Source organism: Cyrtonyx montezumae, unplaced genomic scaffold (assembly GCF_038088225.1).
Source record: "Cyrtonyx montezumae isolate F1298 unplaced genomic scaffold, pur_monq_1.0 scaffold_8, whole genome shotgun sequence".
Taxonomy (NCBI): domain Eukaryota; kingdom Metazoa; phylum Chordata; class Aves; order Galliformes; family Odontophoridae; genus Cyrtonyx; species Cyrtonyx montezumae.
This window is the reverse complement of record NW_027072089.1, coordinates 86,327,134-86,345,159: the sequence shown is the minus strand read 5'-3', so window position 1 is coordinate 86,345,159 and position 18,026 is coordinate 86,327,134. Positions and strand designations below refer to the sequence as shown.

Here is an 18,026-nt window from a genome sequence, read left to right as displayed (position 1 = left end):
TGTCTGTGTTCCTCAATGTATGAAAAGGTAGGAATGACAACACAGAATCTCAGAATTGCAGGAGTTGGAAGGGACCTCTGGAGATTATCTAGTCCAAACACCCTGCTAAAGTAGGTTCTGCACAGTAGCTTGTTCAGGAAAGCATCCAGAAAGATTTTTAATCTCCCTATAGGAGACTATAACCTCTGGGCAGCTTGTACCAGTGCTGTGTCATTCTTAAAGTAATACTTCAAATGGAACTTCCTGGGTTCTGTTTTGTGCTTTCTGTCTATTGTCCCATTGCTGGGCACCGTTAGAAAGAGCTTGGTCCTATCCCTCTTCACTCCCACTCTTTAGATATTTCTAAGCATGGATGAGATCCTCTCTTCTCCAGGCTGAACAGTCCCAGGTCTTTCAACCTATCACCATATGGGTGATGCTCCAGTTCCCTAATCATCTTTGTGTCCCTCCGCTGGACTTTCTCTAGAAGTTCTCTCTCTTGAAAGGGGAAGCCATGAACTGGAGGTATACTCCAGATGAGGTCTTACCAGGGCAGAGCAGAGGGGGAAGGTTACCTCCCTCAATATGCTGGTCTTTTCAACACACCCAAGTATACCATCAGCCTTCTTGGCCACAAAGGCTGGCTTCATGGCCAAGTTGCTGTCCACCAGGACATCCAGGCCCTTCTGCACAGAGCTCCTTTTCATCAGGTCAGCCCCTATAACCTGTACTGATATGTGCTGTTATCCCTCCCCACCTGTAGGACTCTGCACTTGTCCTTGTTGAAACTCACAAGGTTCCTCTCCATTCAGCTCTCCAGCCTGTTCAGTTCTCTCTGAATGGCAGCACAGCCTTCTATGTGTCAGCCAATCCTCCCAGCTTTGTATCATCATCAAATTTGCTGAGGATTCTCTCTACCCCTTCATGCAGGTCACCAATTAGGTTGCACTCAGTTGACCACCTCAACCAAAATATCCTTTCTTACTAGTTCTGAGTGGATGCATCAGATATCTTTGAGGTGATATCTTCCCTGTAGATGCACTAGTTTTAGCTCTGAGGTGCGTGGCCTCCATCATACTGGCAGAGATCAAGAGGTACAGTGCCCTGCCTGCATCATAGACTGCTGATCCCAGAAGAGAGAAAGTAGGCCTCCTAGTGCCTTCCCCATACACCCTCCCATAGGCTTTCGCATTCTATGGTTAATTTTGTTTTCTTTTCCCCAAACAGAGGAAAATATATAAAACTGCACACACCTTTACTGAAAATATTAATCTATAAACTTACCAGAAACATTAAAGTGCATTCAGGATTAGGGCAACACAAATAATCATGGATTAGCCTGTTTAACATTTTAAGTAGAAATTCCTATTTACGAAAAACACAAATGTTTTTAAAAATCAGGATAAGACCTTCCAAAGAGTGTGTGTCAACCTATCTGAAAATAATTTCTTGAAGAATCAATTTTACATTAAACTACTGGCACTGCGATTTTCTCCTGAACTTTCTTTTTATTTATTCCTCGTAATTTCAGACTCTGCAAAGCTGCATATTTTACAAATCTTAATGAATTCATATTCCTTCTACTATATTTGAATTCTTTATTTTAGCTTAGGATTAACATTCATTATTCCTATCACTCTCCCTAACAAAATCTGCCCCCTAGCACAGGATAAACTACACAAAAGTTACAAAGACTTTCACAAATAAATCTATTTTTTTAAAAAAGGTCTTCAATGATCACTTATCCCATGGGGCCTTACATTTTAGCTGCCTTCGCTGGATATAGTAAGTTAGTGATCGTTTTCACTTCTGGTAGATTTTTATATCTGAAATTCAAACTCAAATTTTAAACATGTACCTCAATCTCTTCAAGGTAAGTATATTCTAAAGGTGCCACTGTAACTCAGGTAGGGATATTCTTTAGATCAAACACATCTCATAGATGAAAGGTGTCTGACAGAAATTTGGCTTGATGTATCAGCCATATTTTGAATAAAACTGACCTTGAATCAGAAATAAACTTACTGGTCAGAGGGGATACAGTGATTTGGAACTGTGCTTATGTCTACAAAAAAAAAATAGCAGAATGATTCATAAACTATTCTTTAGTCATGAAATGATATTTATATACATATTAAGCTTAGGATATACATGGGTTTATAAATAAGTCCAGGACTACTGGTCTGTCTACAGTACATTCTTTTCATAACGTGGTGAGAAATCCATGTCCTCTTGTGCACAGCAGCTGCTTAGATAACACCCAGCTTTCCAGCATCCCAGAAACAAGAAGAGCAGAAGGATGGTAGCTGATAAGATAAACTGAGTTATGGAATAGAGAGCAGTAAAGGATGCTTAAATGCTTGCTGTGTGGGAGAAACCACTTGCATACCTACAGACACATATATTGATTGGAAATGCAAAAATTGCCCCATGTCTCCACTCTGTGTTCCATCTCAATCTATTATTCAGTCTTTTACTCTGTTTTCAGTTATTCAGTAATTCCATATTCCACACAGATTTTCAGCCCACTGACCATTGGTGTAGGTACCAATGCAGCAGAAGATACAAGTTCCAAAACACTCAGTGACCTGACTGACTGCGATGGCTCTGAAGGGGCGTGCTTAGATTATCAAAGACAGATGAGGTTCAAGAAAGGGTCACCAAGAACCCACCTAAGGACATTTCAGCATCTTTCCACAGCAGACTTTATGGACTGTCAAATAGTATAGAAAAATCAGACAGCAAAGGGGAGCTGCAGGTTTAAAAATGACTATTACATTGGTAAGTCTGTAATGTTTTTTTTAGAAACATATTTTAAACTGCATTTGTCACAAGTAAATCCTTTTCTTGGAGTCTAAAATAACAGTTATAGAGAGACACAAAAATTAATACACTCGACCAGAACCCATTTATGCTATACAGCAAAGCTAATAAGGAGTAAAGCTCAAGACATTTTAAAGATATAATTAATATTGGACTTGGAGAGACTATTAATTTGCTCTGTGTCAAGTCCAAATCATTAAAACGAAACTATGCTCTCATTTGGGAAAGTCCAGAATTGCCAAAGCTAAGGCGTTGTTTTGTTGTTTTTTTGTTTTGTTTTTTGAAAACATACAGATTTTTTATGTTCTGATACGTATATTCATTTCCATGCTGATGGACAATATTCACTAATTCCTACAGCTGCTTGCACTGTTTTCAGCTCTAAGCAGACTGGTTCATAAACACTATAATTCTCAATTGAAAAAATAAATAAATTCTGATCTAACTAAAATACAAGTACAAATGACAGAAACTTCCACGTTTTTTCTGCTTACTTAAGAGTCATTGAAGAGAAAGGAAAGAAAGAAAACAGAAAACAGAAATATGTATGTTTCTTTGTATTGCAACTGTTCTACAGTCATCCATGAGTATCATGGCAACACAACAGAAAACATCAGGCTGAAGCCAGGAATGTTAGATATTGAAAAAAAAAGCACACAAGTTTTCCAAGGGCTGATAAACTCTGGAGCCTAGTAGTCATGCTGAATCTGTGTTGTGGTCTCATAACAGAAGCAGCTCAGTAGCAAATGGTCATTTGCTTATTCCCTCCCTTCCAGTGGAATAGGAGAGGAACTGCAAAAAAAAAAAAAAAACAACTACAGAATTCACATGTTGAAATAAAACTATTTACTAAGATAGAGAAAAGGAAAAGGACAATAGTTATGAAAAATACTTATATAAATATGTAGGTATATAACAAGAGATACACAAACAATTGCTCAGCACCTACCAGCGACACGCAAGCTCAACAGTCTCCCACAACAAAATCAGATTTTCATTTCAGCACCAGGTCAAATGAATTTAAGGAATTTGAACTTAGGTTGCATCTAGCTCAAAAATGTTTTTGAACTTCTGTAAAATTCAATTTAGTAGCTTTAATCACAAAAAATATTTACAGGTAATTACCTTCCTTTGATTTCATCACATAAAAGCCCAGTTCTGGCTACATAGTTAATGGTGAGCATTGGGGTAGATTTAAAAATACAGCAGTCTAAAAGAAGCAAAAAATATTTTTACCATCTTGAAAACGGGGGAAAAAAAAATGAACCAGGCTCTCACGGATCATTCAGCTTATATAACTCTTGGGAAAATGTGGAGGAAAAGACACAAAACTATTTATAAGCGTCCAGAAAGCAAAACAAAACAAAGAGAAAACACAGATTTCTCCCCAGTAACCACCAGCTGCATCAATCAAAATGAATTCCATCAGAGAATAATTAACTACTCTTTTAAATAAGAAAGCATAGCTATCTTGATGGTGAGTAAGGCTTGCTACAGTGCATCACATAATTCTCAAAAACTGTAAGGAAACATGGTCTAAATAAAACTACTAGAAAGCAAGCACAAAACTTGCTGGAAAAGGTTAACTTGGAATACCTCAATAGCTCACTGACAAATAAGAAGGATTATACATTGACGTTTTTTCATGGTCTACCTCCCCCTCCAGCCTTCATATTTTTAAGTCTGGTCCTAAACTTGCTGTAAAAGTCCTCACTCAGGCAGAGTAGCAAGCCATAAATAGAACTGAGCTGCTGAGGAAGCAAGCTGTACAGAGGTTCAGCAGTCAAACTCTTCTGCTATATAATATAATAAAATAATATCCTGCACCTACCTCAATTTCTGAGGCAAATGATTTTTTAAATCACATAGTAGTTTAGGTATGAAGTTTGTAACAGAGCCATTCATCTCTATATAGTAACCACAGTACTTAACAGAACTAAATACAGCAAAAGAATCAAGGAGACAATCTTCAGAGGAATTAAAGGAATGGCCTAGCAATTGATGTTAAATTTTCTAGCTGGGACAAGGTAATTATTTTATGATATGTATAAGGAGAGAAAAAATAGAGATGGTGAAGAAATTGAATACCTAGTCTTCTATCTAGACATCACAATACTTTTTTGAAAGAAACCTAATGTGTACCCTAATAACAGAAAAGCTTACCCTACTGAAAATACATGGAGAAAGGCTGGAATCCAGTCATGCTGCAGCTAAGGGCAGAAAAATCATGAAGCTACAGTCACATCACTACTCTCAAAAAAGCTGCCACCTCTGGTTCTCGGTACAGGCGAACTCAATTGTTCCTTACAATAACACCTATTTGCAAAATGGCTATTTCAGTTTGTTTCCCTGTGACAGAAATCAAGCTGATCCTAAGATGACAATGTTCCTAATGCCCGCAGAAATGGTGACAGACTAAATCTCAAGGACAAAGAGAGAACTCTTCCCTTCCAAATCTCCAGAGAAATAACAGCTACCTTGAAAAATAAAGTACAGAGAAATTAAAATTATCAAAACCAAAAGATATTAGAGATGCTTGAGAGAAACAGTATTTTTGTTTTACACTGAGAATTAAAGTAGTTAGATCCTTTGTCATGCAGCTAAATAAAAAACCTTACCAGATCCCCCTAAATCCTTTTTCTCTTGTATTACTCACTAGCATAAGCACCTGACTAGAACTGTAATTTGAAGTGTACAACTATCAGCACTATCAATTTTATGAACAGGAAAGTGAAAAAACACAGATCCTATCTGCAAATACTATATGTAGGTACAGAAAGCAATAACAACCTACATAATAGAATTTCGTAGTTTACTCTTTTTAAGACTTATTTATTTATTTGTTTGACAGAGAGCCCATCAGAGGTAATGAACAACTGGACTCATGCCTGAAACAAATTAGCAGTAAGTGGATGAATGGGGGGTAAAGGCATTTAAGTTTTGAACAACATCTTGACTCATTTTTCATATCCATGACTCAGCAAATCCCTGCAATTGCTTACAAATAAAAATCATTCTTACTTTTGTTTAACTGGGCTTTTCTCAAGACTGGAGAGAGCAGAAAGAATAGCCTAATTGATTGTTAGGAAGTGATGAGACCATTTAGAGAGATGTCTGATTCTCCACGGACATTTTTTTTTCCAGGAGGAGCAAGAAAAGCTTGCAGCCTTAGCTGTCTTTTCTGAATTTATGGTGGCAGACTTGTCCATCTTGATTAGTGTCATCTGCCCTTTTAGAAAAAGATCAGTGCCTGTAAGGCTTTCAAAGATAAATCATCTATGTTAAGGAAAGAATCCGTGTAGATCTACCAATTTTATTTTGTTTCTCTTCAGTCTTACTAAAAAGTCCAAGTGAGATTTTTATCCAGAAGAGCAACTGTACTTACAACTTTTATCAAAACTATCCACTAGAGATTTAAAAGCACTAAATGTTACTATGCTCAGTACTCCACCAACTGTCTCTAAAAGTCATACAGTCTTCCTGGAAAAAGCTAACTTAAAAGGAGCTGACAAGGTAAGTATGTTATTACTTCGGCTGTGGCACATGTGCAGAACCACTGAAGCTATCCTGAACTAAAGTTAGAGAACTGGACTACAGTGAAGTGGAACAGTTTGCTCATAGCAGTAGATCTCTCCACTATAGAAATACTGCAAAGCTGAAATAACAGCAAATAAACTCAGACTTTAGGAAAAAATAAAGAATGACAATCATCAAATACTACGTTCACTGGTTCAGCATCTCTGGTTAAATAATACAGACAAAATTATTTTCAAAGAATAAGATCCTACCAAGAGTTTCACTGCAGAGAATACTGTTATTATCTCATGCATTTAGACTGGTGGTATAATCCACAACATAAACGTACACCCAGTCTCTTGCACCTACTATTTCAATATCATTTATGTACTATTGCTATCCCTATTCAAAAGTGATTAAAAACAAAAACAGAAAGTTGACACGAATAGTATTTTGTTAAAGGATGAAGTGTACATAGCATGCACATTGGCTTCTTCTAGCAAAGCAACATACATGATAAGTTACTGTAGACAAGGAAAAAGAAAAGAAATGCCACTACATTTTTGCTAACGCAAGAGAGACGACTAGCTTCTATCTAGAGGTTTTGTAAATGTAAAGCATTAGACAGCACCATCTCTTTCCTTTCTCTTTCACTGGTTATTTTCTCATTCTAGAAAGATGAAAGAATAAGGGATCTGCAGGTGCTCAAGGTGAGATTGGATGGGGTGCTGGGCAACCAGATCAAGCATCTCATTTAGTAGGTAACAACCTATGGCAGTAGAGTTGAAACTAGATGATCTTACGGTTCCTTCCAACCCAAGCCACTCTGTGATTCTATGATCTCATAGGATTTTTTAAATAAATACAGAAGAAAAAAGGTTTATTAAATACAGATTTTCCATCAGCTCTAGAGGTTTCACCTTTTTGAGTATTCTTACTCAGTTCTCACCCCAAGCTAATGCTAGAAAAAAAAAAAAAGTGAAATTGGATTAAAATTATTTTACCAATTTCTACCCCAACCCTAACCAACCCAACCACAGAATAGCTAATACTATTATGATAAATCAGCTCTTCATACAATGTCTTCCCATGGCACACAGCTAAACAGAAGAGGGCAAAACAACCTAAGCTCTTTGCACCTCTTGCGACTATAGTGCACCTACAAACCAGTGTACAGAAGAATATTAAAACAAAAAAAAAAATCCTTTTTCAGTTTTTAAGTTGCCTAACTTCCAAAAACTACATTTCTGCATATTTTTCATTTATATGACCTTACAGAAAACATTCTAAACTAATAAAAATAATTGAATTGTCAGTTTCTTACACTAAGTATAATATTTCAACAACAGCTGTTTTTATCTGAAAACCTAGTATTTTCTATTATGAGATAGTCTACAATAAATGAACTCCAGAGGTACTTCGCTGAATAATAAATTGCAGAGGCCAGATATACTCTCATTTTCTGCCTTCTGCAGCTGACATCTCACAGAATTCGTGCCATACACTGAGAGTAAGCAGAGACTCTTCAGTTTCAGACATGCAAGTGGAGGACTACAAGGACAGATATGTAGGTTTGACTTTGTATTAGAGTACCATGATAAGCAAATGAAAAAACGGAAAAACTGTCGGCCAACTTTCATTCCTACACTGTTAGGAAATATAAGTGTTACTTATGCCAGTAATAGTAAGACAATAGTGATCTAAATTACTGTATTGGCAGTCTTCTACACTTTGTTTGGAAATTCAGATTATAAATATCTACAGAGTAATAAATTCAATTAAAAATTAATACATTCATTTCTATATGATTGCTATTATTACTTACAAAAAACTACTTGTAATCAATCAAAATATCCTCAATAGCCAGCTGCTTTCTATAGTAAAATAGTATTTTTTTTTCCTCATATGACTCTGAGATGAGAATGTTGAGTTATTAAGAAGGATTCCAGTTTTAAAGTAAAAGCAGGAAGAAAGAAAACAACTCAAAGCTGAAAGACCAAGTGCAAATTTCTTCAGTGGCCTTTAGAATACAAGCTGAAGGAGGACTGATTTGTAAGCAGGGTATAAGGTGGTCTTGTGGAATTACTGTGTGCAAATTTAATATCTGACAAATGAATCAGAGATTACTACTGCTCTATTATTAAAACTTTTCACAATTATTCAAAACAGGATTACGATTGTTGGAGTCACAGAAGTCTTAAAATGGGGAGAAAGAAACTATAATCAATTAGCTACCATTCTTAGCATTTATTCAATCAAAACTTGATAGAAAAGACATGACTTCAGTATAACTACTATTTTACTCTTCCTAGCAATCTAAACAATAATTAATATATGACAAAGCACCTAGTGATCTAGCAAATCTCTAAATGAAATTCAAGTCGTTACATAAACCTTTAATTGAACTTTAGCATAGCTTTGCAGCAAATCTACATTTTCATGGACATGCTTTACACATGTAAAAATGTCTGAGTGTGCAGTGTACAGTGGCGGAAGAGAATGTCTTACCACTGCAGCTGGAACTTGATGCATTTTTGCAGCTGGAGTTCCCGGGCGTGGGTAAAATTGATTAATAAATAAGCTTGGAAACTTGTACTGTTCTACAAGTTTCATAGTTTCTTGAAAATCTTCATCTGTCTCTCCTGGAAAACCACAGATGATGTCTGTAGCAATTGTTATTCCAGGCACTCTGTAAAGAAAGAAGAAAGAAGCACTGAACTTAGGACATATAAGCTAGTGTACACAGACTTAAAACTCCTTAACTTTATCTACAGAAATTGAAGCAATGATCTTTGAAGAAACAAATAAGTAAATAAATAAAATGATCATTCGTGAGTGAAAAATGCATTTGGTACTCAGCAGACAGCACAGGCAATATAGAAGACAGTGCAGCAATCCAGTGATCAGTATCACAATACAGGAGTGAAATGCTTAGACTAACTCTTCCTTCAACAGAAATTCAAGGTGATCACAGATTTCTTAAAGTCTGATCACTCAATTCATAACATTTGTAACACCTGAGACTTTGCCACTAGAATTCTTAACCTCGCTTTTGAAAGAGATCAGGATATCCAAAAAAGGCAGCCTAGAAATTATGAACAAAATGCCAATAAGGCATCTTTTAGTCACAGTGTAATTCTTAACTCAGCACTCCATAAAAGCTGACTACTATTTGCACTAAAAGGAAAACAAAATAGTTCAGTTTACAGCCACTGAGATCTCCTATCAAGTTCAACAGTTCCTAACTGTTGCACTTGGACTGAAGATGCAGAACCCTTAAGCACAGGGCCATAAAAATGAATTCTTCAACCAAGAGATTACTGCATGGTATTTACAGAGCACTGTATGGACCCTGGAGATACCGATGCAGTTTTCCAAATGTGATGATAGCCAGCTGGATGATCACTATCTAAAGAGAAGCTGGGAAACCTCTGCATTGCTTTGCATCTCAGCCAGCTTTTTTCTAAAGTGGGAAAACCTCTTCTGCTGAGAAGCAGAAATGCATAGCTCTCACAGTGTTCCCTAATGACACAGACAAGGCTGTGGTTCCAGAAGAGTTGGTTTCTGGACTGATAAAGTGAAGAAAATATAGTTTACTAAGAAGAGCAAGTCCCCGTACAGATACTGGTAGTATCTGACTAAAAGTTGGTCTTGTTTCAAGTAGGGGGAATAAATGAGATCCTTTCTAGAGATCCCTTCCAATCTAAATAACTCTGCAGAATGTAGGTAGGCTACAGCAAAGGAACATCTGAGACAAATTTTCTTAGAGGTATCTTATTAAAGTGTACTACCATAGAAAAAACAATGCTGTGGTTATTGCGGGCAGCGAAACTTGAATTGGCATGGCTAAAAGAAAACCTTCCTGCAACATCAAGGTCTACAGCAACAGGAGAATCTATTGACAAAAGACCCAGGAAAGGGGAAGAGCAGAGTATTTTTCTTAGTAATTTCATTAGGTGCAAAATTAGAGCAGGCAGTTATATTCACCCCAACATTTTTAATATAAACAGTATATTAGCGGTAAATATATTTTGTGGCTATTTAAATTTAACAGAACAAAAGAAAATAATTTGTATTTAAATATTGACAATGACTTTATACTAAAGTAGAAGTCGGCCTCATTTCACATGTGCCAGCAAATACAGTTAACTGCATAGGAATTTATTACGCGATCTCTTGTTAGAATCTTCTTTCATCTTTTCATTATGAAAAATGCTCACAAAGCTACAAACAAAATTCAATTCCTTCACAGTCGATTTTTTGAGATTTAAGTTGAATATCAAACCAAAACCTGAAATATACTGGACATTTTCAAGGAGTTAGTCCAGTAACCCTAAGTGGGTGGGAAACAAGCTGAATAGAATAGCAAAAATTCCCAAACTGTTGGTTACGCTGCTTCAATCATCACAGGACTCTTAAGGTTGCCACACTGCAAGATAAAAGAATCTGCAACACAATTTTGTAAACATTACAAATGTTTTGTGTGGTAACGGTAAGCTTATGGAAAAAATAAAAGCACATTACTTCATAAATCAGTCTCATGTAACATCAGTTGCCATTTCTCAGAACATGCACAGAACATTCATTACATTTCACAAAACCATTATAATGAAGTTATTTTAACCATTTTAATGATATTATCAGGAGCAGTCAAAGCATTTATTACCAATACTAGTCGTAATACCATCGTTTATAAAGGCTTGGTTGTTTCTATAGCAACATGAATTATAAGGTCCAATCAAGCTAGATACAATAAAATATGCTCTTCTTCCCCACAACACCAGTTGTCACTCAGTTAAAAGGAAATTACATATTTTAAAAATTCATAAATGATACAAATGTCTGAACTCCATTTGGTGATAAGGTGTTAATTATCTTAGTAATTAAATTTCTTTCTGAATGGAATTATTACATACAAAGAAAAGCGTCAGAAAAATCCACTCGCAGCACATTTTTCTCTACGGTCAGTAAAGAAGCTCCATACTACACTGTACATTGGAATCAAGAACACAGTGATTCTTATGAAACATAAATTAATTCTGATTTTTTTTTGTTGTTGCTAAAAAAGCCTAAAAGGCTAAGTACTCCTTAGAGCCTGGATGATGGAGGTGGTTAGTCTGCTTCAGTATTTTTGAGAAACGAATACTTAAACTTTGCCAGTCCTATAAAGCCCTCATAATCCTGACCAATCCCTAGAAAGAATGTGTATGACCATTGTAACTAGCAATCACAAGTCTTCCAAAACCTTTTCTCCGAAGACATACTATTGTCTCCATTCAGCTTGGGAAAATGAGAGGAAAAGTGTCCAAACTCAACTCTCAGTTGGAACATTTTACAATACAATTATGGTATTTCAGTGAAAAAAAAACAAACAAACTGAATTTGAACAATAATCAATACCATCTATAAGACAGTACAGTCCTAATGGCTGGGGTTCCTCAGCACAGTCTCTCATTTTTGTCCCTTCACAGAGATAAATCCCTTCCATTATCACAAGGAAAGTTATGTTCTGACCCTAAACAAGACCAGCCATACCATCATCAACATTTTGGGCAGTTCTAAATATTCAAAAACGAGAATGAATTCATGTTACAGTAGAGTCCAAAGCTGCACGGTCCAGCACACTTACAAACAATCATAAACAATTGCTAAGAGGTCATAATGCCCAAGGCCTCTAGAAATGACAGAGAAATACATCTTACCCTCTATCTGAAGAAGCCAAGTCAAGCAATCCTCCTGGGTCAGAGAAAAAATGTGTTCTACCTCCCAAATCAGATCACTGTCTGTTTATGAACACAATATGTCCCTGCTGCCATGAGAGTTGCTGCCTCACAGCTCACAGGTATATGAGGGAGCTCCAAATAAGTCCAGAAGATTAAATGTGGTTCAGAAAAGCTGTGTGCTACTACATGTCTGCAGTTCCTGAAGCTCTGCTTGCTGAGGTACCTCTGTTGCACACTGCTGATCAGCTGGCAGTTCAGACTAACCCTCGTGGTGATGAGCTTCCTGGTATTTTCTGCTCAGGGGACTCAGCTGCTGCTGTTAGTGAAAATAGAAACTGGACTAGCAGCAACAGAAGTACAGCAGCTATTACAGTGAGCTACCATAAATGAATTCACCAACAGCGGAAAGTTGAAGAACTCTTGACAGAATGTGAATTAGGAATAAAATGTGAAACAAACCCCCTGATAGACTGATTTAGAAAATCAATTTCTCAAGTGATTACCTGAAATTCTTTTGCATGATTGCATATTCTTTCAATTTCCTTTCCCACAATTAACATTGAAATCCAACTGTGACATAAAGCTACTAACTAGTCCTTAAACAAGATCCTCCAGCCCTCCCTCCCACCATACAAAGTACTGGATAAGAATAAATAGTTATATGAATAAATTTGAAACACAACACATTCTTAAAGTAAGGTTATAAGAACTGCCCAGGAAGTCTAAAGTGACTTAAACCAAAACCAAATATGTGATGACCAAGCAACTTCTCAATTCACAGCTTAAAAGCTCACACTAAAAAAAGTGTTAGAGAGAAAAAGCTGAATTCTTACAGGGTGAACAGTAGGGGAGATTAGAATATAGTTTCTTTTTAATATTTTAAAAACACTACTATAAAATTAAGCAATGAAACTAAAAATGGCAAGACAGGGCAGATATTTCAGACAGCAATATAATTACGACATAAAATGAAAGAACGCGGAGATGGCAAGATACTGCATTGTGCAATAAATGCTTACTGGGAAAAAATATACACTATATCCAGTAGTGTCAAACACAACCACGTACCGAGAGGAATGTGTGAAATCTGTGGTCTTACTCTCTAAAACCAAAAGCTGCTAATATTCAGCGCAAGAAAAATCCAGAAACTTATTAAATAGAATATCGTGCTTAAGCTTCATTATTTTTAAACTGGGTTAGAAATTAGTTATTCAGACCTTCTTGTTTTGTCAATTTTGTCAAATTTCAACCTGTTTACAGAGTGCATATTTCTATTAAACACAATAGCATGAGATTCCACCCTGGCAGGGCACCTGCTAGTATCTTTCACTCATGTACGTGTTCCAACTGCAAAGCAATTGTATTATCTCAAATACTTTAAAATGTTCTCTATTACCACCTAACACAACTCTAGGCTGCCTAACAAACCAGCTTTCCTCCACCTCATAGTTTGGACGTCTCACAGTGAAGATATCTTTCTGTTGTTACTGTTAGTAGAAGTCTATAAAGGGGTCATTTACAAGTAGACTCATAGTCTACTTTCACATAGCAGAAAACATTGACTAATGTTTATTGTTTCGAGTAGGTTCTAAGTTGCATATATGTATATGTATGTTGCATATATGTATATATATGTATAATGTATAATCTTAAGATTTTCTTCTTACTATTGCTTTCACATCTTGGATCTGTATCTCAGACACAACAGATCAAGAAAAGAAACTGTAATGCCATACTGTATTTATAGTGCGATCTTTTTTCTTCTATTAAAAAAACCACAACACCAAACATGCAAAACAAAGCCTAGATACGACTCCAGAGCAAGGCTCAGTGTATGTCTGCAGACTATCCTGAAGTGTACGTATGTAAATATATAGAGAATAATAGGGAAGGTCACAAATACTAGCACATAATTCAGAGGTGGTTCATAGTGAGACACTTCAGATTTCCAGGGTAGCAGAAACTACATATTAAGTCCAGCCTTACAACTAGAGAATCATTGTGTGCAGTCTGGTTTTTGTATTCTACATTTTACAAAGCACTGAAAGTGATTTCCACAAGGGAAAATCAGTTGCACCTGAGCTTTGTGATCTGTAGCAACTTCAGACTGAGCAGCAGATGCAGCTTACAAGGTGCTTTTTAAAGTGTGGAGCCATTAACAGTTTTGATGCAAGTGCACCTTGGAAGGTTTGCACAACAGTGTATTGTGATCAATACACACTGAGAGCAAGAAGGAGTATTTTCTGTCACTGTTCTTTACCAAGCCCACCTTGTGCCCCAAAAGAGCTTGTTCAGAAACTGGGCTTGAATGACACCACAAGGCAAACAGGAGAATTCATTTCCAGAAATGAACCTGAGAAGGTACAGACAGGAAGGATCCCATAAGAGGTGGGATTTGGTCTGTCCTTAGTGCGGGGGAATACTGACCTGGATAAAATACATTTCTTAATTGACATGGCTCACTGGATGAGGATGAAAGAGTACTCCCAGTTTTACTCTCTAAATAATTTTAGAGAGGGCTGTTAGTGTCCCTACCAGATACAGTCAAAATATTATAATATTTTAAATTATTATAATATTCATATTTAAAATATTATAATATAATACTTAAGAAGTACTGTAATATTTCCCATTGTCAATTCTCTCATAAACCCCACAAATGAACAAAACAAAAATAAACCAAAACCCACATCACAGTTCAGAGTTGGACTAACTTTATTCAGCTATAGGGTGTTTTACCTTTCCCATAAAATGAATCATTTTACATAACGCCATTACAGATTTATTACCTCAGATCATTATTGTTTTATGATAAAAAAAAAGGAATGACATAATACAAAAAGCCTAACATCCTTAAAGTTCATTTCCATTCAAACTCTAATAAATACCATCTGCTGTGTACTTTAGGGATATAATACCCGTCAAAAACTCAGCCGTATTATGAGAACCGGCACCAAGTTGATCTGAAATGCATATTTGAACAGATGTGTTTAAATTACATCTCTCCATCTATCCACATGCATAAATTCAGAAAAAGCATGTGTTGATTTAAAATGCGTAAAAAAGGGATTTGGAGATGCATCGAAAGTGAACAGCATCTCAGTGGATCAAGGCTCACATTACTAAAGGTCATTACTAAAAATAAAGTTTGAATTCACTAAGGGTTGCACCAGGGACCTGTTTTGGGGAATGTACTTAGTGCTTGCTGCACTAACTTTCTATGACCCTTCACTGTTTAACATTAGAGCTGTCAGGCACGGCTAGAAATAATAGGATCTCAGTCATGACTAGCTGAGAACATTATAAATTTTTTCTCTGTCTGACACAATGCTTATCACCCATCCTGAATGTCTTGGGCTCTGAGGACCCATCCATGTCTGCTACAGTGACAGCCATTTAGCTCTTCACTTTGACACAGAAATCAGGCATATAAACCAAAATGATTAACATGCCTTTTTGGCATGATTAAATCCACACAGAAAGACTGCAAGCTGTGCTCCATTAACAAATGCTAATTAAAGAAGAAAAATCCTTCTGAACTCTTTTTCCTCCCACTATAATCTACTATCTATTAATGGTTCAGGGACTTTGAAGATAAGGTAGATCAGATCAAAGGTCCACCTAAGCCCAGGCATCTGCTAATAGCAACGGCCACCAGCAGAAGCTGAGAAGCATGCAAGATGTATGGTCCCCCAGAATCCCTTCCTTCATCCAACAATGGGATTTTGTCAGGTGGTTTTAAAACCAGCAGCCTGTGATGGACTACTCCTCCATTAACTTGTTCAGTCTGCCCTTGAATCTCAAACCCTCCAGCTCATACTCTGTGAAAAACAAACCTTGTTTGTTCTAAGCCTGCCACTTGCTAAGCATAATTGATGCTTTCTAATTCTTAGATTGGGAAAGACAAGAAATAACTCTATTCACTTTCTCATCACTTACTCATGATTTCACTGACTTCTGCTTTTTCAGTCTGAAGAGTCCTTAATTTCCTTTGTGTGACAGATCCCTTGTACCTCTGATATCTGTTAGTCTTCATGATATCATTTTGCACTGTAACATTTTTGAGAGGGGTGTTGGCAGCATTCAGCAATACAGGCATGAGAAGATAATCTCTGGAAGTATTTCTAAAATTAAGACAAATGGGCTGCTGTTTTCATTCTTCTTTCAGGTGTAGGTTCATTTTTTTTGTTCCTATTATGTAGGTAGCAAAAGATAATGGAACTTACAGGAGGCAAGGAACAAGAGAGAAACCTGAGTAAGTTGCTTAATTGTAACTAAAATGCAAGTAAAGAATCATTAAGTATTCTGTATCTAGAGAAATATTACACCCCAAACTTCACTACTATACACTGCCATATTTCAAAATGAACTTTGAGACCAGAATCTGCACCAGAGACAACAGTCTGGTTGAAATCCCTTTCCAGTACCATCAGTTAAAATTCAGGAAAACAGAACTCAGACTACTACCAGGTGCCATCAAAAAACAGAAACTTCCAAATAGAACATGGGGAAAATAGATTTTCTTCTCTACTGCAATACAGACATCATGGTGATCCTCATTCTGACTGCTTCACGTGAGAAGCCTGGGATTATCTGCATATCCACATCATCTTCAAATCACTATCAGCTTTTGCCTCTTTCTGAGCTATTACCAAAGAGAAATTAAAACAAACAAACACAATAATTGTCATTAAAAAAGACTGATGAACATGTCAACACAAGAATAAAACTGAGCACAGACTGTCTGAAAAAAATAAATAAACTGACCAGCTGACTTTAGCTGGATATTAAGTAAATAGGGAGCAATAGCCCTCCCCTTATTAAACTACTTCCCTCTAAGGAATGAATCAGATGAAAGTGGAACACTTTTTGCAAAATGCACTGGGATAGGTGGAGTCTTATAAAATAAAGAACAGAACAGCCACCAAAATGTTAAATAGCTTTCCAAGACAAGCTAAAGTCAGCAACATGGTGAGGAGGGAAACAGAAGAACAGAAGAATTTCAAATCTTCATCTGAAGCAGAATCACTGATGGATAAAGGAAGAAAATTAAGAATGAAAGTTGCTATTGTGTCAATGGTTTACTCCAAAATTTAATTTCAAGATCATTTATATTAAGAACTTCAGCAGTGCACTGAAAGATAGAAGAATGGTGCCCAGCAAGATAAACATTAAAGCAAAGCAGATTTTGAGGAAAATATACTCAGCTCAAGAGAGTTGCTCAAAACAGCTGACAGATTTAGAGAGACATAATTCCCACATCACAAGCTACACATTTTGGCTGGATATTTTTCTGCCTATTACTTTGTGAGAAATCATTATATAAAATGTTTTCCGCTTGCAAACATCTACATGGGAAGGATCAAGGCTGTGAAGTGAACAGCAGTTAACACACACAGTATGCACTACATTTAACATACTATTCCACTCCATGCTGAAAGTACCTAATGAAATACAATTTATACCACACCAGTAAATCAGACAAAACACAGCTACTTATATGCTACACATTTACCAAGAAAATTCTTAGAAAATATGTTGTTAAAACTAAATACCAGAACCCCAAATTTAACAGAGAGGCAGGCTAGTTAAATATTAATTTAGAATACAATTAATATACCCTAACTAAAAAGCTCAGCAGTTTTACACCAGACACTTGTTATTGTGCACTGCTAAGTGTTCTCAAGTTCTCAGAGGTAGCATCCCACAAGAAATGCTAGCAGTCTGGTTTTCAGGGATGCTATCATCAACGTGCAGGCGTACAACGTTATTGCTTCTGAAGATGACAGGCTTCAAGTGCCTGAATATGGGAGCAAACATTGGTGGTGTATAAAGTCAATTTAATGTTTAAGATGAAGGGTTTTGAAAGTAAACAAATAATAGAAAAATATCAAAGCAGAATAACATTTTGGATAGCAACATTACAATGGCTAGAATTCTGTGTTCCTGTACAGAGGTGTTCATAATTGCAGACCTGAGTTCCAG

General features: G+C 36.5%; 1 protein-coding gene across 1 annotated transcript in view; it reads right to left on the bottom strand.

Annotated features, from left to right (window-relative positions):
* Positions 1 to 18,026, bottom strand: part of CDKAL1 (CDK5 regulatory subunit associated protein 1 like 1) — a 335,413-nt gene that overhangs the window by 65,568 nt on the left and 251,819 nt on the right. The window contains exon 11 of the mRNA XM_065752679.1: positions 8,827 to 9,007. Within this exon, the coding sequence (XP_065608751.1) occupies positions 8,827 to 9,007 (181 nt within the window). The remainder of the gene's footprint in view (positions 1 to 8,826; positions 9,008 to 18,026) is intronic.